Source organism: Andrographis paniculata, unplaced genomic scaffold, assembly GCF_009805555.1.
Source record: "Andrographis paniculata isolate CXL003 unplaced genomic scaffold, ASM980555v1 Contig59END, whole genome shotgun sequence".
Taxonomy (NCBI): Eukaryota; Viridiplantae; Streptophyta; class Magnoliopsida; order Lamiales; family Acanthaceae; genus Andrographis; species Andrographis paniculata.
Genome location: NW_026137594.1, coordinates 3,289,090 through 3,313,503, shown reverse-complemented (window position 1 = coordinate 3,313,503; position 24,414 = coordinate 3,289,090). Strand labels below are relative to the sequence as shown.

The window sequence follows — 24,414 nt, the reverse complement described above, 5'->3', positions numbered from 1 at the left end:
TATAAAAATTAATTTTTTAATATAATATAAATAATAAAATATAGACTTTTTGATTTGATATATTTACAAAGTTACCCAACCAAACACACCCTAAGGCCTAATGAATAATGGTGACCTCAAAAAAACATTAGCTTGGGCAAATAGAAGAATCTGGAAGATAAGTTGAATTTGATTTTAAAAAATAGGTTAAATTACACATAGTTCGTTTTATGAAATTGTTCCAAAATTTTTATGGTCTCTGGTAGTCTAATCCTTCATCCGTGTTTATTTACCCGCGTTTGATCTGCATGCGCAAATACCTACACAATTTAAATTTATTTCCACGTGCAGATCAAACAATTCTAAGATAGCTTTAAAAATAGTTCACGTATTTTTTTTTTCAAATATATGGATTTTGTGCAATTTAATTTAAAATAAATAAATAAAAGCATTATGTGGACCCCAAACCCAACTATAAAGGACGAAAATGCCGGCGTCACAGTTCTCTGTCTGCTTGCCTGGTCGCCGGGTTGCAACTTTCATGGCGGATGAGGAGACTTTGCAGATTGAACCTTAAATTTCATCTCAGAATTCATTCCTTCACCTGCTGCTGCTTCGTCGAACCTTTTGTCATCTGATCGTGCAGAATAAGGCTAGCAGCCATCGAAGGACTCTGCTCTCAAATTCATTGTATCCGATTGAATGCGAATTTCACAATGACTACTCTTCGTCATCCACCTTCAATCGCTCTACGGTTGTTTCTCTGGTTCTGCGCGATCGCCGCTAGCAGTATCAACACAGCTCCGTTCGCCGCGGATATTTCAATTAACTGCGGCTCCACCGGCAAATCCACGGCAGTCAACGGCAAGGAATGGCTGGGAGACTTACAACCGAAATCTCCATCTGTTTTTCAAATCGGAGGTTCGTCAAGCATCGTCCACACGAAGAAATCGATTTCTGGTACGAACTTTGTAATTCCTTACAAAACCGCGAGAATCTCTCGTTCTCAATTCTCCTACACCTTCCGAGCGAGTCCAGGTCAGAAAATTATCCGCCTCCATTTCAATCCGGTGCCGTACAAGAGTTTCGAGGACTTGTTCAGCGTCGAAGTCGGTAATTTCACGCTTCTGAGCAACTTCAGCGCTTCCCTCACTGCTCAAGCTCTAGGTACGAATTCATTTGTTAAGGAATTCTGTCTGCACTTTCCGCAAGACGAACCGTGGAAGATTATCTTCTCTCCTGCAATCAGTAGCAGTAGCAGTACGCCATTGTTGAGCAAGTGTGCGTTCATAAATGGAATTGAGATTATCACAGTACCGGCAGGACTTTCTTATTTTCACGGCGATGATACCGGAGTCCGAGTTGTCCGTCGGGAATCTCAGGTGAATGTTGATTACAATACTGCACTTGAAGTAGTCCATCGATTGTATGCTAGGGAGCAGCAGCAGCAGCAGATGGATCCACAAACTACAAATTCTGATCATGTGTTTCCAAACAAGGTATGTTACATTTTGCATCATTTCCAATTCTTATTATTAATAATGAAATCAGAATCTGTGAATAAACATAAAGATAAAAATCAACTTAAGTTTACCAAGAAAAATTGGAGATGACATAGGAAAAAGGTCAAAAAAGAAAAATTGGAGATGACATAGGAAAAAGGTCAAAAAAAAATACCGCAAGTGTTTGGTATACAAAATTAAGAACAGAAAATTAACAGAATTTTCTTGTTTACTTGTCTCTCTATTATTTTTACATCATCCACTGGAGAATTTAGTGATAAATTTTTTTATTTATGAGAGAAGCCGGTCTCTCCCTTTCTTGGCGGAATTGTGCCTATCGGTAATTTTAAATTGGTAATTTATGTATTTTTGGGTTTGTTTTGAGATTTGGATTTTAACTTATAATATGATATAAATGAGTTCGTTGATATAATATTTTTAATATAAAATTAATTTTTAATATAATAAAAAAAATAAAAAAATAAATATTTAATTTGATATTTTTTATTAAAATTTTTTTTTAATTAATAATGAGAATCTGGGAAAGTCTTCCAAACAAACACACGCATGTGTGTATACATTTATATATATATACTTTTGGTAGATTTAAATGACAATTAATTATCTATTTTAGTTTTGCTGCTCTCTACTAAGACACCTCTAATATAATCTAATCTAATCTAACCTAATATCTCAACTAAGGTAGAAGAACACAATGCGTGGAGACTACCTGTGGACGTGGGATTTCAGTATATGGTCAGGCTTCATTTCTCGAAGCTGGGGCTCAACATTGTGGGCTCTGATCATTTGGTGTTTGAACTTCTCATTAATGGAAAGATTGCCCATTCTAATGTGGATATTGGCAAGGGAAAGAAAGGGAATGACAGTACCTGGTTTGTGGACTTCCTGGTGGCCATGAGAGGCCAAAAACAGCAGATTAAACGTGATCTTCTGATCTCCCTGCATTTGTATGACGACATTGTTGATGGAAGTGCACTTCTTGCTGGGTTTGAAGTACTGAAGTTGAGCAACCATGATAACAGTCTTGCCGGTCCGAATCCCTTGCTGCCGACTACTCATCAGCATACGCCGATGCAGCTGCATTTCAAGGCTTTGATCTCGGCTCTTGGTCGTCGATTCGTGCCTCTAAATCTTTCGATGATCATGCTTACTTTGGTAAATGTCATTATACATAAGTTGCAGGGGGTTTGGGAAGTTACCATTCCTAAGGAGGAAGACAAGCCATCAGCCAGGGCTCGAAAGGTCTGCCGTGTTTTTTCATTTGGCGAGATCCGAGTAGCCACTAGAAATTTCAGCGCCGCGCTCTTGATAGGAAGGGGTGGATTTGGTAAGGTCTACAAAGGCATGATTGACGACGGGCAAACTCCAGTTGCTGTAAAAAGGTTAAAACCAAACTCCACGCAAGGTGCGCGCGAGTTTTTGACTGAGATCGAGACACTTTCTGAGCTTCGGCATTGCAATCTGGTTTCCTTAATCGGGTACTGCAACGGAGGTAGAGAAATGATTCTGGTTTACGACTACATGGCCAGTGGGACGCTAGCAGATCATCTGTATAAACTTCAAGAGGAAAGCAACTACGTACCTCTATCGTGGAAGCAACGCCTTAATATCTGCATAGGGGCTGCTCGTGGGCTCGACTATCTTCACACAGGTCATGGAATTATACACCGTGATGTAAAGGCTTCGAACATCCTTCTTGACAAGAATTTCGTGGCAAAAGTTTCGGATTTCGGCCTGGCCAGGCATGAAGAAAGGAACAAGTTAGAAAGCCATGTAAGCACAAGAGTTAAGGGTACAAAAGGGTACTTTGATCCACATTATGTCAACACTAACAAGCTCACAAGGAAAAGTGATACCTATGCCTTTGGGGTGGTGCTGTTTGAAGTACTGTGTGGGAGACCTGCGGTGGATTTAAATCTTCTAGAAGAAGAGCAGATTTTGACAAAGTGGGCTCGAGACAACGTTAAGAAGGGGAGCATTGATCAGATTGTGTCCCCAAGTCTATGGGATGAGGTCTCTGGAGACTGTCTTAAAGCATTCTTGGCGATCGCTGGCAGATGTTTGCACGACGAACCGAAGAAACGGCCAACAATGGCACAGGTGGTACTGCAACTTCAGTCCGTGCTTGAGAAACTTGAGAAACAGGATAGCTCGAATGCCCGTACTTTTGATAATAGCGTCGATGATCTCCCAATTGACAAGGGGAAATTAGCGTTATTTACGGATATGCTACCTCCTGAAATAAAACAGAAAAATGTCAATGTGATTGGTCCTGAAACTGCATCTAGGAGAGGAGATGGTAAGAAAGATCGGGAGCAGAAGCCACTACGGTTCTGGCCCCGGGAGAAGTGGAGACGACGCCCCAATCTGAGGAAGGAAGTTGTCATCTTTAAGGACATTGGGATTCGATTGACATATGAGAATGTGGTAAGAGGTACCGGGAATTTCAGTGCAACCAGCTGCATTGGTGAGGGTCGCACCGGGACAACATACAAAGCTGAGATTACTCCCGGTGTCCATGTTGTCGTAAAACGGTTAACAGCTGGACTTTTCCAAGGTGTCGAAAAATTCGACACAGAAATCAAAACCCTCGGGCGTCTTCGTCATCCCAACCTCGTGACATTGCTTGGATATCATATCTCTGGACCTGAAAGATTTCTTATATATAATTATCTACCAGGGGGCAACCTTAAAGAGTTTATAAAGGAAAGATTCAGTAAACCTGTCGATTGGAGGATAATCTTCAAGATTGCCCTGAATATTGCACAAGCAATTTACTACCTGCACTGTACGTGTGTGCCGCAAATTATTCATTGCAATGTCAAGACGAGCAGAATATTACTGGACAGGGATTACAATGCATACCTCTCTGGTTTCGGACTAGCCAGGGTTCTCGAGGCTTCACAGACTTACGATGCGTATGTTGCTCCAGAATATGCAATGATAGGCAGTGTTTCTGAGAAAACTGATGTTTATAGCTACGGGATTGTGTTGCTCGAGTTGATCTACGACAAGAAAACTCTGGGGGCATCATTTTCGTTGGAAAGTAGGTTCAGAATTGTAGCTTGGGCATGCACACTCTTGCGGGAAGGTTGTGCCGAGGAGTTCTTTGTTCCTTGGTTGTGGGATGTAGGCCCTCGAGATGATTTGGTCGACTTATTACACTTGGCTATTGAATGCACGGCAGATTCTCTTTCTATAAGGCCGTCAATGGAGGAGGTAGTCGAACGACTAAAACTTCCATTGTTGGCGATACCGAAAGGCAGAGAGTGATTGTAGGAGTTCTTTCCAGCATCTTGAAACTGGTACATACATGTACTGTGTTTGCTCAGACCGTTCTCCCGCGCAGGTAATGAAAGGTTAGTTATCCATCTATGCATTTCTTGTTGAAAATGTTTTTAACAATCAGTTGCATGCATCCTTTGGTTCAGTTGTGAAATTATTACTTTTGTGCTCAACAGCTAAAAGGTAAAAATTGTCCAATATTTTACTTATTGCACTACCATATTAATTATGCATGATCAGACAGCATCATACTGGATAATAACAAGTCACAGATTTTCTAAATATATTTTAACAATCGTGAGTGTTTGGTAAAATATCCTGAATAATCTTTTCTTTTAATAAAATAAATAAATAAACAATCAATTCTTTATTTCATAGTTTTTTTAAGACCTAATTTTTACAAGAAAAAAAAAACTATTTATTTATTTTATTCCAGAAGACTATTGACATTTCATCCTTTTATTGGTATAATATTTGTATAATTAGATACAACCAACATTATATATTTTAATCTAACACAAATATTTGATATTTTAGCAATAAATAAAATACGGGACAAAACAATTTACTCTTGGCTTTATATTTTTCCACCAACCCAACCAACCACATAAGCTTGAACAGTTCAGTAATTCTGACGCGTAGAATAATGTATATAGTCAAAGTCAACCAACTTCCCCCTACTAACTTTAAAATTTCCATCCCATTCCCATAATCTAAATGCAATATTTCACCACAATAGAAATCTAAGGGATGCAGGGATGTATGTGTTACCTGTTCCAATTGCTCTGTTACTCCTAATCTTCTCTTTCACTATATTTACAGCTACCAGTTCCAATCCAGCCGACGTCATAAACGGAACTTCCATCAACTGTGGTTCAGTTACCACTTCTGCATCAGCCAATGGTAAGAAATGGATTGGAGATGTAAAACCAAAACCATCCACTTTACTACAAATTAGGGGCTCATCGACTACCTCAACAGCCATTGATGAGAAGCCCATCTACGCTGATACAGTTCCCCACAAGACAGCAAGAATCTCCCACCACCAATTCTCCTATATATTTCGATTCGATCCAGGTCAGAAAATTGTCAGGCTTCATTTCAATTCAGCTATATATAAGGGTTTTAAAGGGTTGAAGGATTTGTTCACCGTGGAAGCTGGATCTTTCATCCTGCTCAGTAACTTCAGTGCTGCACTTACTGCTCATGCACTAGGGATAAAAACTTTCATCAAAGAGTTCTGCATAAGCATAGAAGAGCATCAAGAACTGAACTTAAGTTTCTCACCTGTAAAAAGTCGATCACAAGACAGGACTTATGCTTTCATAAATGGGATTGAGATCATTTCAGTTCCCGTGCATCTTTCCTATTTTAGAGGGAGAGATGTTAGAGCTCAGGTTGTTGGCCAGAGAGTTCCAGTATGCATTGATAACACAACTGCACTTGAATTAATCCACAGATTGAATCTGAAACGAAATTCAGGTCCATCAGGGGATGCCTTTGATGATATGCTGGAGATGTGGACTACAGCTCAGAAGGATACAGTTCAGAAACAAATGGGCAGTCTTACCTGGAATCAATCAGTCGATGTCGGGTTCAGGTACTTGGTCAGGATTTATTTCAGCAAGCTAGAACTCAAGAACGCAGAGAATGGTGAACTGACTTTCAGAGTTCTTATTGATGAAATGGTTGTTGATACTAACATGGAGATAGTAAAAAACCAGGTTGATCATGGATCCCCCAGTTATAGGGATTATGTGGTGGCGATCAAAGGGTTAAAACAAGAAGGTAAAAGAGGACTATCGATCAACCTGCAGTCCAATGATGAACTTATCAATGGGCATAGACTACTTGAAGGATTTGAAATTTACAAGATTAGTAACCCAGACAACAGCCTTGGCAGTCCACATGCCCTTCCACCGGCAAGGGTTTCATCATCCTGGATTATCAAAAAAGTTGAGTCAGTTCTGGGTCGTAGAAATACAACTGCAACTATCATAATAGCCATACTTGCTCTGATTGATATCATTGTTTATAACACACAGAAAGTCAGGGAAGCAAGCATTCCAGAGGATGAAAACAAACCTTTCCTCAGAGCTGAACAGCTGTGTAGACAATTTTCACTATCAGAAATACGATCTGCAACCAAAAATTTCAGCAAAGCATATCTCATCGGAAGGGGTGGATTTGGAAAGGTATACAAAGGATTTATTGATAATGGGAAAGAAACTGTTGCAATAAAGAGGTTAAAATCAAACTCAAAGCAAGGGAAAAACGAGTTTTTGACAGAGATAGAACTACTATGCGAGCTCCATCATATTAATATTGTCTCTCTAATTGGCTATTGCAATGAGCAAGGTGAAATGATTGTTGTTTATGAGTATATGGCCTGTGGAACATTGGCTGATCATCTCTACAAGCTTGACAGGGATGGAAACAAATATTCTTCCCTTACCTGGAAGGAATGCCTAAATATTTGTATTGGAGCTGGCCGAGGTTTGGACTATCTTCACACTGGCAATGGAGTCATACACCGAGATGTTAAGACTTCAAACATCCTGCTGGACGAAAATCTCATAGCCAAGGTCTCAGATTTGGGTTTGGCAAAACCTGAAGAGAGGAGCAAATTAATGAGCCATGTCAGCACAAAAGTTAAGGGTACATTCGGGTACTTTGACCCATACTATTTCTCCACTCATAAACTTACAAGGAAAAGCGACACGTATTCCTTTGGAGTGGTGCTGTTGGAAGTATTGTGTTGGAGACCAGCAATGGATTCATCCCTTGAAGAGGATGCATGTTATCTAACCAAATTGGCTCAAAATAAAATCAATAAGGGTGAGATTGAGCAGATTATAGCTACAAATCTGGTAGAGGAAATCTCACCGCTTAGCCTGAAGGTATTTGTTGGGGTTGCTGAAAGATGTTTGCATAATGATCCAAAAGAGCGGCCTACAATGGCCCAAGTGGTGCTGCAACTTGAGCTTGCACTTGAGCAGCAGGAGAACAGGAAAGTCACGGCACAAAATGAGATAACAAGCAATGATATTGATGCTTGTCCGGCAGATCTCCAAAATATTGCACCAGCCAGCACCGAACACCAAATGCAGCCTGTTATACCTTATACAGATCAAACTAAAAGAGAAATAGATAACACTCTCCATCCACCTAGAAGAAAAACTGCGAAAAAACGAAAAATGCCTAAGCCATTATGGCCTTGGGCAGGTGCATTTTGGAATGGGCTAAAACTATTTAAGAAGAAACGTTCCAACAAATCAGATTCAGGTATACATTCTCTTCTCTGCAGAATAGTTTCACAGAATACAGCTATGCATGTCATTCATACGATTCAATTATTTCGCAGCTATTTTTGGTAAAGAAATCAATCAGCCTAAGCTTAGTTTGGCGAAGATTGAAGTTGCTACCAATCACTTCTCTTCATCAAATAGAATTGGACATGGTGGATACGGTTCTGTTTATAAGGTGAAATTCTCTACACTGAACCTTCCTTTCCTTTTTATTGATTTGTTTAGCTGATGCTTTACCATCACTTGTATAGGGTGTGTTCCCTACAGGACAGAAGGTAGCAGTTAAAGTCTTCTCAGTTCTGAGGCCAAGTCTAAATGAGTTCAAGAGTCGAATTCTTCTGCTTTCCCATCTAAATCATGAAAATATTGTTAAACTACTCGGATATTGCATTCATGACAAAAGAGTGATGCTAGTGTACGAATTTATGGAAAATGGAAGTTTAGATAGATTTATATTTGGTGAGTATGTTCCTAAACCACCCTTCACTCATATTAAATTGACAGATGAATTCAGGACATCCTGTGTGTCCTATTCTTTTGAATGCAATGAACTAACAACTTTTGCTTTCAGATAAACTTCAACGACAACTTCAGTGGTCACACCGCTTCAATATCATTATGGGTGTCGCTAAAGGAATTCTTTATATTCATCAAGGCACAGAGAAGGCGCTCACTCATGGAGATATCAAACCAGGAAATATTCTTCTGGACATAATGATGAATCCTAAAATTTCAGGCTTTGGCACTGCCAAAAATTATGGGGATCATGAATCTAAAGTTGAAACCAGAGTTGTAGGGACATTGTAAGTACCAGCACAAGATATATGCTATCTATGTATTCTGCATTAAGGTGCTAATATACATATCTGCAATTCATGTGACAGAGGTTATATTCCTCCAGAGTATGCTATGTTTGGCATATGTACAGATAAGGTAGATGTGTACAGCTTTGGAATGCTGGTGTTGGAGATTTTGAGCGGCAGGAGAAACATGGAGTATCAACATCAAACATATAACGAAAGCCTCATTGAACAGGTAAGTTCAAGAACTTCTAACAGATAAAAAATTATATTAATTCAAAATCCAACTACAGTGAGTAAACAATGCAAGCATTGATTCCATCATTTGGCTTTATGCCTTAATATCTAATTCATTCTAACGCTGAGTACACATGAATGCAAAGTAGGCGAACTTCATAGACAGAGCATTACTTTCAATAGCAATACACAATAATTATGGCAAGTGGAACAGCAATAGCATGACCATGTAGAGAACCTAGTATGACGATACATGTTTACATATATGTGTTTGTCTCTGTGTGTGACGGGAATATACATATGTTAATCAATACATCCAATTTGAAAATATCTGGAGAAAAAATAAATATATATAAAGAAAGTACATGAATATATCAGTTTTTTTTGTTTCGATTTGAAATTGGGTTTTTGTATTTAGGTTTTGGTTTAAATAGTATTACGAGAGGAAATAGTATTTCTATCATGAACTACTGTGCAGGCTGAACAATATTGATTTGTGTTTGAAATTGAAAACAAACAAAACCTAGGTATATTTAGAATAACATTTTCTAGAGTGTGAGTTGCATGCCCATCTATCGATGCATTATAACAAGGTCAAATATTCAGGCATGGAAGCTATGGAAAGAAGGGAAAGAATTACACCTGGTCGACGAGTCTCTTCGTGGAGAATATTCAGAGGATGAAGCAGGGAGATGTATCCATGTCAGTCTTCTATGCACTCACGCCAACCGACAAAATCGACCAACGATGGCATCTGTACTCAAGATGCTGCTTGGGGAAGAGATGTCCCTTCAAGAAAAGGTAGCTGAAGCAGCTGACAGTGCAGCAAAGTTTGAATTCACAGACCAAATGGAAAGGTAGTTTTCCTGATTAATGTACATACTTCATCACTAATCATAAATTACAACAGTAGTGTTAGCATAAGTCCCCTCCACAAAATGCATATTAGTCCCTATTGCTTTATGTTCCTCCGTTGTCACAGAGCACAAACACTTAGTCGAATACATGGCCCTACTTTTTAAGAAAATGATGCACCAAACATGTATATGCACAACTTTACATTTGCTTTCAGCCTCATATTTAAGTCGGAAGACTGCGCTAAACCTAATGACATTGGCAGGAACACACCCCGAGCATAGGATGACAATCCAAGAAGATTCATCCCGGTTCGAACCAAAACTAGGAGCATATCTATGGTTCATGAAAGGGAAGTCTTAACAAGTCTTTTTCTTTCTTTTCATGTAGACGGCAATATACATTTCAGTCGGATGATTGGTATCATAATTCAATGATTTAAAAGTCTAGTTACCGAAGTCAGAGAAGGTTGCTGAGCAACCAACATGGATTGAAGAAAAAAATGCAAATGCATGGTTATTGCATTAAGTAATAAATGGATAATCTTCCTAGGCCAATTGTTGTCCTGTCCTAACCCCACACAATAGTCTTAACTTTCAATTAATTAGGCAAGGATATGTTACCTCCATCTCCATGGACACTTGGGCCAATAGAATTATTAATAAATAATTTTGGAAAAAAAAATGAACCTGAGTTGATGCTTTATCTGTCCCTTTCAATACAAAAGACTGGTGCCCTCATAAAATGCAATGTAAACTTCCTCCATAATGAATACAATAATGAAAGAACTTTCTACCTGAGTTGACTGAAGAGAGCAAGTCCTTCTTCTTCCTTCATCAACCAATGCCATTGTAAGTGCATCATTCTTGCATCTCTGTAATCGAAATTATCTGTTGGTGCAAGAAATGTGTGACTCTCGTTCGTCGGTTCTTCTTACAGCACTCTGCTTGTCTTGGCACGTGCTGACTGTTCTTGCCATCATCATTCCTGCAGATCACCCCCCATCTGAATACAGTATTGCCATCTCCTGTGGTTCCTCCAGAAAATCAACTGCAGTCGATGGCCGTGTTTGGATGGGAGATTCTCGATTTGAATCCAACTCTTTGGTCCAAATCAAAGGCAAACCTTCAAACTCAAGAGCCATCAATCATCTTGCCTCGATAGATTCCACGCCTTACAGGACTGCTCGAGCATCACGCAGTGAATTCAGCTATGTTTTCCTGATCAGCCCAGGGCAGCATTTCATCCGTCTGCACTTTTATAAGAATTCATACAAGGGGTTCAAAGGGTCTACGGCATTTTTCTCAGTTAAGGCAGAGCCTTACACGCTCCTCAGCAACTTCAGCACTTCTTTCGTTTCGAATGAGTCCGGTGCAAGTGAGATCATTATCAAGGAGTATTGTGTGAATGTAGATGAACATCAGGAGTTGAAGATAACGTTTACCCCGGCTGCGAAGATGAGGAAGGCAGATGATTTCTATGCCTTTGTCAACGGCATTGAGGTTGTTTCCATGCCTACTGGTCTTTACTTCACCCCTGAAGGGGAGTTTGGCACCCGTGTCATTGGCAAGAAGTATAGATTTTACATAGACAACAATACAGCACTTGAGTTGGTTCAGCGGCTGAATGTTGGCGGGCCTGCCATTGCACCAAATGAAGATTCAGGTTTGTTCCGGAGGTGGGATGAGGACAACAGATTCATGTCGGGAGCAGGTGATACGGTGATAGCTAGCTCAATCACAGCTGGTCGGAAGAAGTCCATGCCTGTGAACATTTCACCAGAGAAAATTCATCAAACGGAAAGGAGAATGCAAGCTACCAGTAAATCGAGTGGAGGTCTTACCTGGAAGATACCGGTGGACTCAGGATTCAGGTACTTGATCAGGCTGCATTCTTTGGAGTTTGCAACAATTGGTGAGGAGAATGACATGAAGTTCTCGATTGTAATAAACAATCAGATCGCTGAAGATAGTCATGATGTGATTCATTCAGATGGAGTTTCTGGAGATGGAACTTACAGAGACTACATAGTGATGGTGGAAGGCGACAAAAAACTGGGAAGGCGCTGCCTTACAATTGCTTTACAGCCAAGCTTTGAATCGAGAGACCAACATTTCCATGGCAGCTTGAATGGGTTGGAAGTGTTCAAGTTGAGCAACCCAGACAACAGTCTCGCAGGCATGTCGCCAATTCCTGAGTTGCAGAGCTCAATATCTACACTGCAGCTTAAAAAAGCAGGATTGGTTTCCATTGTCAATTTAACGGTCACTGTCCTGACAATTGTACTAGCATTATTGAACATTGTTGTTTACTACCTCAAAGGTATTTCAGACCGAAATTCCAGGAGAACTAACATAAGGTTGCCACCAATGGAGCATCACTGTCGACAGTTTTCCATTAATGAGATTCGGGCAGCCACCAACAACTTTGATCCTCAGTTTCATATAGGCAGTGGAGGGTATGGCAGAGTATACAAAGGAAGCATTGACTGGGGATACACCACAGTCGCGATCAAGAGATTGAGACCAGATTCCAGGCAAGGTGAGGAACAATTTTGGACAGAGATCAAGATGCTCTCCAAGATCAGGGACGAGCATCTTGTCTCCCTGATTGGATACTGCAACGACGGTCAAGAGAGGCTTCTGGTTTACCAGTACATGACCAGAGGAACTCTGGAAGATCATCTCTTCAATATAAACAGACATGTGATATCAAATCCTCCACTGCCTTGGGAACAACGTCTTCAGGTCTCTATCGGTGCAGCACATGGCTTGTACTACCTTCACTCCAGGCATGGTGTTATACACAGAGACGTGAAGAGCTCAAACATCTTGCTGGATGAGAATTGGGTGGCCAAGATCTCAGATTTCGGATTATCCAAAATGGGACCTGCAGACTCACTAATGCACATTAGTACAAACATTGCAGGAACATTCGGATATCTAGATCCAGAGTACTTTTTGACACGTAAATTGACAAGAAAATCAGATGTGTATGCTTTCGGTGTGGTGCTATTTGAGGTGCTATCTGGAAGGCCTGCAGTGGACATAAGACTTGAGGAGGAGCAACATAGCCTAGCTGGATGGGCTAGATATTGCATCAGAGAAGGAAGAGTAGATCGACTAATCGACCAGAATCTAATGGGGCATATTCTGCCGGCTTGTCTAAAGGTGTTTGTTGGAATTGCAGGCAGATGTCTGCACACTAAACCAGAGGGAAGGCCAGCAATGGCCGATGTGGTGCTGGGCCTGGAACTAGCATTGCTTCTGCAACAGACTGGAGAAGATATAGAACAGGGTGATGGAGAAGAGAATGCTGGAAGAGTTTATAGTGATAACAGTGATGGGATCATTTCCATGGATGACATATGCGAAACTCCACCGAAAGGAGAATCAGGAAGAATAACTAGTGAAGAGAAACCCAGCCCGGGTATCAGAAATGGAAGCAGTGATCAGAAGAATGTGAAGGTGAAGAAAACCACAGGCTCCAACAACAATGGGTCGACAAGATGGTGGTGGGATCCATTTGGGATATTACCAAGAACCCGATCCAAGTCAAGAGCTTCATCCTCACTTCCACAAACAGTCATCCATCGATTCTCACTCCAAGATATTCGGAAAGCCACAAACAACTTTCACTACAGTCACATAATTGGATTTGGTGGATCGGACAATGTATATAAAGGACACATAGATGGTATTCAAAAGGTTGTAGCAATCAGATGGTCAAGAACTACAGAGTCCAGAGTGGCAATGGCCGATGAGTTGAAATGGAAGAAACCGATACAAATGAGAGCTTCTTCACCTGGCCAAGATCACATTCCCTCCCTTATAGGCTACTGTGAGACTGTATCGGATATGATTCTTGTATATGATTACATGAAAAATGGGACTCTCTACGACCAACTTCATGAGCATAATATGGACCCACTTCCATGGAAGAGAAGACTTCAAATCAGCATTGGGGTTGCACGAGGTGTGGGTTTCATCCATTCCAATGTCAAGCAAACAAAGCTCCATCATGACCTCAAGTCAACCAACATTTGGTTGGATGATAATTGGATTCCTAAGGTCTCGGAATGGGGTTTGTCCAGAAAGAAGGAGAACAATCAAGTGCCAGCACTCGGTGGCAATTGGGGATACAGAATGGATTCAGATTACATCCGAGGAGAACAAATAACAGAAAAGTCCTATGTCTACTCTCTTGGCCTAATTTTGTTTGAAGTGCTATTTGCTGAACAAGAATCCGATCGCTGGTTTGACGAGGATCAGGTGAGTCTTGCCTGTTGGATCAAATCAGAGATGAGAAATAACCCTTCTGGCTGTATCGACCCATTTCTGATAGGCAGAGTATCACCAGCTAGTCGTAACATATACTTAGAGACAGCAGCAAGATGTTTGCTAGATAATGGAATGGACAGACCATCAATATCTGATATCCAGACAAGGCTCGAGGAAGCCCTAAAACAGCAAGAATCTTACAGACAGCCATAAGGATGCAGATGCTCAACCCACAAGGAGCTAAACTAAAGATCAAGAATGGTTTAGTCCTAGAGTCATACAAAATAGATGTCGAGCCGCAGACACTTCAATAATAAAGCTAGCAGTCATTAATGACCTCAGTGTAGTGATCATGTGTATGTAGTAAGTAGTGTGAATTACAAACTAGAACATATTTATGCATTATGAAATATGAATATAAAGTAGAACATATTTATGCATTATGAAATATGAAATTATAAAGTAGCACATATTAATGCATTATGAAATATGAATAGAAGCATAATCAAAGCAAGGTATGTTTGATCATCGTTTCCAGCCTCTGCACATTGCTTTCTCCAGTTTTAACATCAATCTCACAGAGTGTTCTTAGCTTAATTTAAACTATACTCAAGCAGCTAATAACTGAATTTTTAGATCATCCATTTCAAAGATGATACAACAAATCTAATACGCAAACATTCGCCTTCTCTCTATGCCTTCTACGCCATACACAAGAGCTCGACACTATTTTCGTCTTTCAAACGCTTCTATATCTATTATCTAATCCAACAAAAACTAAAATTATCATTGGAGCGAATCACATTAGATATTCTCCAAGTCAGTAACGCAATAAGAAAAAAGAGTAAATCGTGATCTGCTTTCAGTTAGGATTTCAACACCACAGCATACCAGTAAAAAAAAGGTGGTTAGCTCTCTTCTCAACAACTCCCATAATAATAATACAATGCAGCACACCTATGGAGATGGAAATTGGAAACCACAATTAACATGCTAAGCTAGAAATCAGGCACGATCAACAAAAAGACAGCGCGTAGAATAGCGAGCTTACGGACGAATTTTTTATGAACGCTTGGAAGGGAATCCTTCTCTCCGCCTTCGTGACGTCAACACCACTAGAAAGCTAACTGCGCTCTTCGGCCAAGCTGATGGGTTGACGAGACGAGAGAGAGCCTGCCCTGTCCAACTAACCCGTACAGACCCAAACAATTTTTTGCTTGGAGCAGCCCGGACCATTTCACTCAGGCCCAACCCGAAAACACATCCAAGTTCGGCCCAAGCGTGCATTTTTGCACTATAAAAAATTTTAAAAATATACTCTCTCCAGTCATATGTAATTATGCCTTTTCTTTTTCCAATTAAACTTAAGCACTAAGCAATTTTATTCGCTCGTAATTTTATTACTTAATACTTTAATAATGATCAATTTACTATTACTTCTACTCATCACATTATTTTTTTTTTATTGATTCTTTAATAAATTTAAAAAAATACTTCCACTTTACTTTTTAATTTAAAATATCGTTATTTTTTAATCTCAGTGTTTAAATACAATGAATAATTAACCCGAAATTATACTGGCCTATTTTTATTAAAATTAATGCTCAAATATATGAACATACCATTCCATAACAGAAAGAAGTAAAATTTTCTGTAGGGTCCATCAAATAATAGAAGACCAATGCTATGCAAATTTTGTAACAGCAAAAAAAAAAAAAAAAAAAAAAACAAGTGAAATAAGCCTGAGGAGACAGGATCTTTAATCACTTATGTAATAAATTTCCAGTCATGAAACACACAAACACTATATTATAGCAATATAATGACCTCATGCAAGAAAATTTTACACGAGAGAATGAAAAAAACAATTATTAGTGTTCATGGATCGAGATTGAGCATATCCAATGGCTCAAAGACTAAAAGAATGTGTGTATCCCAAAAAGATATAGTGGGATTAAGTGTATTTTGTTAAGCTGTCTAGCAATTCTACTATAACATCGACTAATCGTTTTCTCAATCATCTACAGTATTTCCAAAGCTGTAGTAGGTCTCTGTACTTACACAAAAATCATTGTCGCCGCCAACAAAGAGGGCGTCTTTAATCATCACTGTCGCCGAGTTGTTTCATCTATGGCGCACAAGCGCTCTGGATGACAATAAAGTGCACAGATTTTTAGTTTCGACCAAAACAATAGCTAGGCAAAAAGGTCGTTACAAATAAAAAAAAAATGAAGAAACAGAATGCTGTTGTAAATATGTACCCAACATTCAACAATCAAAAGCAACATGTTGAAGACTTGGTGAAAGTGTAATTTGAACTTACTTAGATATTCGTAGGCGAGTATCATGGATGTTCCCCAGGCTGACATACTGAAAAATCGAGGGCCAAGTCCTCGATAAAACCCAGCCCATCCTTCCTCAGCGATCAAATTTTTAACTACTTGTCTTGCTGTGGGTCTCTTGTCATGTGCAATCACCTGGAGAGTTCATGAAAGAGTACACGCAATAATTGAAGATTGGGGACTTTGAAGGCAGCCCATGTTCACAATTCTTTGAAAGCAAAATACTGCCAAAATCGAATAAATGAGAGATACACTGATAGATATATAAAGGATAAATGATACTATTAAGCTGGATGAACTTTTATGCAAAATGCGATCAATTTCCTAAGTAACGATTTCCAAACTGACTACTTTGAACAAATCGACTAGTAAAACAAAACATAATTGTGATGTAAATCAAGCACACCTCAATGCATCGTGATCATGAAATGAGAATGGGGAATTTGATAAGCATATACTTTACAAGAAGGAATAAATGGATAGCCATACTTGCAAGCGAGTCTTTATAGTATCCAACGGGGTTGTGAAGCATGAGGCGGTAGCAGCTGCACAAATTCCTCCGCCAGCTTGAACCATAACAATTTTCCCTTCACTTGGAGGTCTACGATCATGCTCATTACCAGAATCTAACAGTCTGCCAGAAACAGTACAAATTGAACTAGAGGAAGTACATAAGAGTACACATTAAAACTAAAAATAACCCAATGTGGAGGAGAATAGAACACAAAGAAAACTCAGGTTTGTAGAAAGTCTATGCAACAGATGAACAAGACATACAAATCCAGTTTCTGTTGTACTTCTATTAGACAAGGAAACACAATTCAAAATTACAACCTCTTGACACTCGCACACTAATCCCAACTAATAATCACTCACCTGATGGACTTAACACCCCAAAATCTTACACATAAAACCTTAAGTGGCCAACCATTAGGGAGACCAATGCCATCCAGGAATTATCTATAGACTAAGGGCATGCCACTTAGATTCATTGTTGAGGGTGAAGTAATATTCAGCTCTCTTTTATACTGACATGGCAAGTGTCCTTATCAATAACAAGGAAATTTCTGTTTTCTATGTACAACTACCAGCAAAGGGATTGAAACTTAGCTCCAACCACTAAAATCTACAGGAATAAACAAAGAAATAATTCTCTCCCAGCAGGAAAAAACAAAAAAAATCAAAAAACAGTCCACAAGTTTGAAGGAATACCTCCAGATCACTCGTTGGCTAGCACCATAACTTGCCCACCAGACAGCACTTGAAGGTGAATATGTTATGATAGACAGACCAAAGCCTCTATATAGTCCCCTTATACCATCAGATTTAATAACCTTACGGACAACATCAAGGCCACCATTATAAGTTTGATGACCAGAATACCCTTGCACCATCAACCTCTGACTAACCTTTATAAAGATGCTTGAGTTAATACATCAGACATGCAATGCAAAGAGGTCAGCAAGCCAGATACAGAACACATACTACACTAAAGAAGGCAGAATTTGAAGCATAATCATTATAATTTCCATCGCCGAGACAACTCAGAACCGTAGCATATTCTAATTTGCACTACAAAATTATACGAGATAACTCCCTCTCACAGAAGCAAACAAATATAAAATTTGCTAGATAATTATATCTAACTACATCAGGATAATATTCCTATTGCTGATTACTTTATTATGTTAGAAATGATATGCTTTGCTCACTTATGTTAAGAGTGCTTCTATATTGAGTTGAATGAGAAACATAATCCTATATGCCTAATAATATGCATTAAAAAATTGTCACAAAGTACAGGCAGCATACCAAGTCGATCGGAACAAAGACGGCTTGTGCACACAGTGACGCCATCATGCCACCAAGCCCATTTGCTATAGCTGCATGTGTAGGCTCGGATAATTCCAAAGGTTCTACCATCTTGAAAGCAGTCATTTTTGTTGTCTCTAATGCAGTAAGAAAAATTATTCTGGCAGGTATTGTTCCAGTAACAACAGTTCCAAAACCCTTATATAATCCACGTATCCCATCAGTTCTCAGAAGGTTTTTGAGAACAGAAAATGCATTTCTTTCCACAGTGTCATGAGAAGACACTTGCAGCCTCGTCTTCACAACTGAAATTGGATAAAGTGCCAGGGTAAGTCCAGTAAAAATCCCAGCTCCAACAACATAGAACTTAGTTTTATCAAGCCTGCATGAGAAAAGAAAGACCATAAATTTCTAACCTATGAAAACCACATTATTATAAAAATGCAAAATCACTTTAAATATAGTTTTTATTCATCCAAAGCACACTGCACACCTATTTAAAAACATGGAAGTTTGAGGCTATAATTTGTTGGAAAATGAGGGTGAAGCAGTATTATAAAATCTCTTACAAATATAAGAAAATATATCTTAATATACGAATTACAAATTTTTTGTTAAGATGGGCTTAACAAGTTTTTTTGCCTAAATTTCTCTGCCACTAGCTTTACTTTTCCTAAGATGTGCTTCTAAGAGAGATTGGTTTTATCTGAGATGGACTTCTAAGAAGACCACACAGGATGGGCTAAGTCTAATGGATAAGGTCGAAAGACTCAAAACCTATCAACTATTTAATATGGACATAGTTGTATCCTAGAGAACACCCAAATACTCCGGAAATGTACTTTAGCCTAGTGTGGGGGGTGCAGTCCTCCATTGCTTGATATCATATTTCATTGTATTTGATTCTTGATGTTAATCCTTCCGATTTCTTCAAAAGAAAATTCCTACACATTTTCTTGGTTACTTGACTTCTATATCAGTCTTATCTGGCATTCCCAGCTTAGTATGAGTCCAGATACCCCAAAAATGTTCCTTAACCCAATGCAGCTAACACTCCTAGATCTCATATTCTGTCGAATTTAATTCTTCTTGTTAATCCATTCGATCTCTACAAATTTTTCCTACATAACTTCTTGCTTTCTGATTTCTACATCAGTCGAATCTTGCATTCCCTACCTATTATGACCTCCACCTCTAAACTATCAGATATATGCTAAGAAACCCTCTCAACCCCAACCACAAAACAACCACCACGTTTTCAACAAAACCCGCTTCAAGATAATAGGCCCAGATTACTACAACCGTGACGCTATATCTTTAAGATCTTCTATCTTACTAACAATCACGAAGAAATTCCAATCGATAGAAATCCTAAGCTTCATCCAAAGGTAAGAACTTAGCACGATTAGCTCGTTCCCCAAAACACATGCGCGCACAGATATAAAATGAACCCTAAACGAAGTATACGCGAACTGTGTGACTAAATATATCCATTCACAACACATTTTCCCGAAAACACAATCTCACAGCATCAATAAATCCATCTATAACCAGCCGAGCTTCTACTTCAACAATCACAAGAAGAAATTGAGATGCATTTTCCGATATAACTATTTCTATAAAGAATAGCAATCGAAATCAACCAACTAAAGAACTTTCCCACCACGAAGCATCGATGATTTTCTTGAAAACAAACAAAAGAAAATTTGTAATATTGAGGGAGCATACTTGTCCCAGTTAATCTCCGTCTGACCGAATGATTGGGCGCGGCTTCCCGCAGAATCCATCGACTTCCGAAACAAGGAATCGAAATCCTAATACCGATCGAGAAACTCGTCTCAGTCCCTCTTCCCTGGAAGATTCCGAAACATCATCCTAATTGGAGATGTTCTCACTTCTCAATATGCAGAGAAGCTCCCGCATACATAAACAGAACTGACCTGTAAAGTGAGAGAGACTTTCTTGGGACACACTTCAGTTTTTGGCGGAAGTGGGGAGCAATCCCCTGCGTCGCGCCCACGGTAAGTACGATTAAGAGAACATGAAATTAATTTTATTTTTTTCGTCCCACTAAATTAGAGAAGAGTATGTTCTTAATTATACTCCCTCCCTAACACAATAGTACATTTGGGGATAATGCCGAAATTAAAGAATAATAATATTCTCTTTTTCTCAAAAAATTTGTCTTATTTTTTCATATGTCTCAAAACAATTGTGTTGTTTTTTTATTTAGTAATCGTGATCTTCACTTTATAACAAAATTATTCGTACTTTTTTATATTATCCCTAATTTTTACTCAAATGTACTTTTTAAAATCGTTAAAAAAACAAGGGCATTATATTCTATTTTATATCCGCTTTCAATTAAATACTATTATTCCTTAATTTTCATGTCAACTCCAATAGAACATTTTTTTTTGGGACGAAGGGAATATCATATTAATAGTTAATGTAAAAATGTTTTCAAAAGATCAAATACTTTATTTTATATAATTATTGTGAAAAAGTAAAAATAATTTTATAAAAATTAAAAAAATAATTATTAAAAATAAAAATGAAATTACTAATAAAAATAATAAAATAAAATTATTATTTTGAGACGGAAAAAGAGTATGTTTATATAATTTTTATTTTATTTATCTAATTTTATATATTTCACAATTAAAAATATATATATTATTTTAAAATATGTCACTAAATTATCAGGGTGTTCTGATTCCAAACTTTGGGTGCCATTGGTAGTCGAATATCAGTGGACCGTTGCTCTTTGTTTTCGATTCTCCAGCCATATAAAAGATTGGACTGGTAATGTTTGGTAATACGACTTCATCTCATATTTATATATTACATTAAAATAATATTATTCTTTTGTCACGTATGATTTTTTTTTTTTTTTTTCATCATATAAAGATGGTATTTTTTTAATAAACTCACCAATTTTAAATATATTTAATAAATATAAAATCAATTAAATTAAAATTATAATATCTCTTACACACGTAGAACCACTAAAAATCTTTTGTTTTTATATTTCTCATAAATTAATAAATATTTTTATTTATTTTTAAAATCCTCATTTTTTATAAAACTAATTTATGATAATGATAAAGATAAATAAATAAATATATCTTTGTTTATTTGTATTATATAAATTTTATTGTCTATAAATTGATATTCATATTGTATTCTCTCTGTCCAGCTAAAAAGTATATATATGTTTATTTAGAATGTCCATTTACAAAGTAATTATTTCATTTAATATATATATTTTTTCACAAATACTTTTACTTTAGATTACATCATTATTTTTATACAAAAAAGTAAAAGTAAAAATGACATTACACTATTTTTACATTCTCACTATAATTACACTATTATTATTTTTTATATAAATTTTATTGTCTATAAATTGATATTCATATTGTATTCTCTCTGTCCAGCTAAAAAGTATATATATTTTTATTTAGAATGTCCATTTACAAAGTAATTATTTCATTTAATATATATATTTTTTCACAAATACTTTTACTTTAGATTACATCATTATTTTTATACAAAAAAGTAAAAGTAAAAATGACATTACACTATTTTTACATTCTCACTATAATTACACTATTATTATTTTTTATATAAATTTTATTGTCTATAAATTGATATTCATATTGTATTCTCTCTGTCCAGCTAAAAAATATATATATTTTTATTTAGAATGTCCATTTACAAAGTAATTATTTCATTTAATATATATATTTTTTCACAAATACTTTTACTTTAGATTACATCATTATTTTTATACAAAAAAGTAAAAGTAAAAATGACATTACACTATTTTTACATTCTCACTATAATTACACGATTATTATTTTTTATATAAATTTTATTGTCTATAAATTGATATTCATATTGTATTCTCTCTGTCCAGCTAAAAAATATATATATTTTTATTTAGAATGTCCATTTACAAAGTAATTATTTCATTTAATATATATATTTTTTCACAAATACTTTTACTTTAGATTACATCATTATTTTTATACAAAAAAGTAAAAGTAAAAATGACATTACACTATTTTTACATTCTCACTATAATTACACTATTATTATTTTTTATATAAATTTTATTGTCTATAAATTGATATTCATATTGTATTCTCTCTGTCCAGCTAAAAAGTATATATATTTTTATTTAGAATGTCCATTTACAAAGTAATTATTTCATTTAATATATATATTTTTTCACAAATACTTTTACTTTAGATTACATCATTATTTTTATACAAAAAAGTAAAAGTAAAAATGACATTACACTATTTTTACATTCTCACTATAATTACACTATTATTATTTTTTATATAAATTTTATTGTCTATAAATTGATATTCATATTGTATTCTCTCTGTCCAGCTAAAAAATATATATATTTTTATTTAGAATGTCCATTTACAAAGTAATTATTTCATTTAATATATATATTTTTTCACAAATACTTTTACTTTAGATTACATCATTATTTTTATACAAAAAAGTAAAAGTAAAAATGACATTACACTATTTTTACATTCTCACTATAATTACACTATTATTATTTTTTATATAAATTTTATTGTCTATAAATTGATATTCATATTGTATTCTCTCTGTCCAGCTAAAAAGTATATATATTTTTATTTAGAATGTCCATTTACAAAGTAATTATTTCATTTAATATATATATTTTTTCACAAATAATTTTACTTTAGATTACATCATTATTTTTATACAAAAAAGTAAAAGTAAAAATGACATTACACTATTTTTACATTCTCACTATAATTACACTATTATTATTTTTTATATAAATTTTATTGTCTATAAATTGATATTCATATTGTTCTCTCTGTCCAGCTAAAAAGTATATATATTTTTATTTAGAATGTCCATTTACAAAGTAATTATTTCATTTAATATATATATTTTTTCACAAATACTTTTACTTTAGATTACATCATTATTTTTATACAAAAAAGTAAAAGTAAAAATGACATTACACTATTTTTACATTCTCACTATAATTACACTATTATTATTTTTTATATTGCGCAACAAAAGTAAATATATACTTCTTATTTGGACATAATAAGTATATTGTAATTGATGATATAATGTTAAAAATATATACACATATTTTACATTTTTTAATAATTAAAAAACTAATATCTATTATCTAACTAATTAATTTATATTACATAAATTTTCGTACCCAAATAAAAGCTTAATATTTGTAGAGACGAAAGAAGTATTATTTAAATAAAATTTGAAATTAACACTTCATTTTTGATAAATTTTAAACTACACTCAACAACCCCATGTTTCATAATTTAATACTCCCTTGGGCCAAACTATTTGTGTTACAATGTTCGGATCTCTTGTCTAAAAAATAATAGTAATATTTTAATTTAAAAGTAGAATAGATAAAAGTGAAGTGATAAGTATATGAAATTTATTAAAAATTTAATACTTAATCAAATGGAGCAGTAAGGTATATTAAAAAATAATAATAATTTGATTATTATTTGTTAAAGTCCAAATAATAAATTTGGATGTATTTAACTCGTACGATTTTAGTTTTAAATAATAAAATTTTAAATTAAAATAATTATTTGATACCATATAAATATGTATTAATACCATATTTTAAATATAAAATTTAATTTAATATAATATTATATAATAAATAAATAAATCTATATTTAATTCGATGTTTTTTTTAAAAAAAATTAAAATAATAAACTTGAATATTAAATAAAATACACCTAAAATTATGAGCGAATAAATTATGTCTAAATTTTACCGATAACAAAAAAGATCATAACTATATTAGAAGGTATAAAATAATTATTTAATAAATATATTTAAAAAAATTAACATTAAATACATTTTTAAAATAAGTAAATTAAACAATATTACTACAAAAATTAAAGTAAACCCGCACTGACTTTTACCGTACAGATTTA

The 24,414-nt window shown here is 35.8% G+C and overlaps 4 protein-coding genes and 1 long non-coding RNA gene across 12 annotated transcripts; 3 read left to right on the top strand and 2 right to left on the bottom strand.

Moving 5' to 3' along the window:
* The first annotated feature begins 508 nt into the window (after positions 1 to 508).
* LOC127258543 (putative receptor-like protein kinase At5g39000) lies at positions 509 to 4,775 on the top strand. Its single transcript, XM_051285419.1, has 2 exons — positions 509 to 1,478; positions 2,184 to 4,775. The coding sequence occupies exons 1-2, from the start codon at positions 696 to 698 to the stop codon at positions 4,773 to 4,775; spliced, it is 3,375 nt and encodes a 1,124-aa protein (XP_051141376.1). The 5' UTR covers positions 509 to 695.
* Positions 1,138 to 7,786, bottom strand: LOC127258548 (uncharacterized). Of its 5 annotated transcripts, none has more exons than XR_007840322.1 (17): positions 7,674 to 7,786; positions 7,495 to 7,591; positions 7,243 to 7,397; positions 6,873 to 6,926; positions 6,358 to 6,726; positions 6,075 to 6,253; positions 5,938 to 5,998; positions 5,559 to 5,841; positions 4,368 to 4,804; positions 4,225 to 4,288; positions 3,941 to 4,149; positions 3,359 to 3,738; positions 3,085 to 3,236; positions 2,372 to 2,983; positions 2,212 to 2,280; positions 1,297 to 1,455; positions 1,138 to 1,218 (listed from the first exon to the last, which is right to left on the bottom strand). It is a non-coding gene; the product is annotated as an uncharacterized LOC127258548 (long non-coding RNA). The 5 variants fall into 5 exon arrangements; XR_007840321.1 differs by having other exon boundaries at positions 2,212 to 2,983; positions 5,559 to 5,675; positions 5,761 to 5,841; XR_007840320.1 differs by having other exon boundaries at positions 2,212 to 2,983.
* Positions 4,741 to 10,400, top strand: LOC127258539 (putative receptor-like protein kinase At5g39000). 3 transcript variants are annotated; one of them, XM_051285416.1, is made up of 8 exons: positions 4,741 to 4,861; positions 5,610 to 8,072; positions 8,152 to 8,270; positions 8,347 to 8,554; positions 8,667 to 8,898; positions 8,980 to 9,130; positions 9,739 to 9,989; positions 10,253 to 10,400. In XM_051285416.1, exons 1-8 carry the CDS (start codon positions 4,816 to 4,818, stop codon positions 10,269 to 10,271), a joined length of 3,489 nt encoding a protein of 1,162 aa, XP_051141373.1. In that variant the 5' UTR covers positions 4,741 to 4,815; the 3' UTR covers positions 10,272 to 10,400. The 3 variants fall into 3 exon arrangements, with proteins under 3 accessions (XP_051141373.1, XP_051141374.1, XP_051141372.1); XM_051285417.1 differs by lacking the exon at positions 4,741 to 4,861 and having other exon boundaries at positions 5,266 to 6,742; positions 6,833 to 8,072; XM_051285415.1 differs by lacking the exon at positions 4,741 to 4,861 and having other exon boundaries at positions 5,266 to 8,072.
* Positions 10,401 to 10,717: 317 nt separating this feature from the next.
* Positions 10,718 to 14,799, top strand: LOC127258538 (receptor-like protein kinase FERONIA). 2 transcript variants are annotated; one of them, XM_051285414.1, is made up of 2 exons: positions 10,718 to 10,838; positions 10,981 to 14,799. In XM_051285414.1, the coding sequence occupies exon 2, from the start codon at positions 11,061 to 11,063 to the stop codon at positions 14,478 to 14,480; it is 3,420 nt and encodes a 1,139-aa protein (XP_051141371.1). In that variant the 5' UTR covers positions 10,718 to 10,838; positions 10,981 to 11,060; the 3' UTR covers positions 14,481 to 14,799. The 2 variants fall into 2 exon arrangements, with proteins under 2 accessions (XP_051141371.1, XP_051141370.1); XM_051285413.1 differs by having other exon boundaries at positions 10,764 to 14,799.
* A 1,200-nt stretch (positions 14,800 to 15,999) lies between these two features.
* LOC127257790 (uncharacterized) lies at positions 16,000 to 20,381 on the bottom strand. The gene is made up of 6 exons (XM_051284256.1): positions 20,150 to 20,381; positions 18,422 to 18,803; positions 17,822 to 18,018; positions 17,099 to 17,243; positions 16,591 to 16,744; positions 16,000 to 16,413 (listed from the first exon to the last, which is right to left on the bottom strand). The coding sequence occupies exons 1-6, from the start codon at positions 20,206 to 20,208 to the stop codon at positions 16,373 to 16,375; spliced, it is 978 nt and encodes a 325-aa protein (XP_051140213.1). The 5' UTR covers positions 20,209 to 20,381; the 3' UTR covers positions 16,000 to 16,372.
* Between the last annotated feature and the right edge of the window lie 4,033 nt (positions 20,382 to 24,414).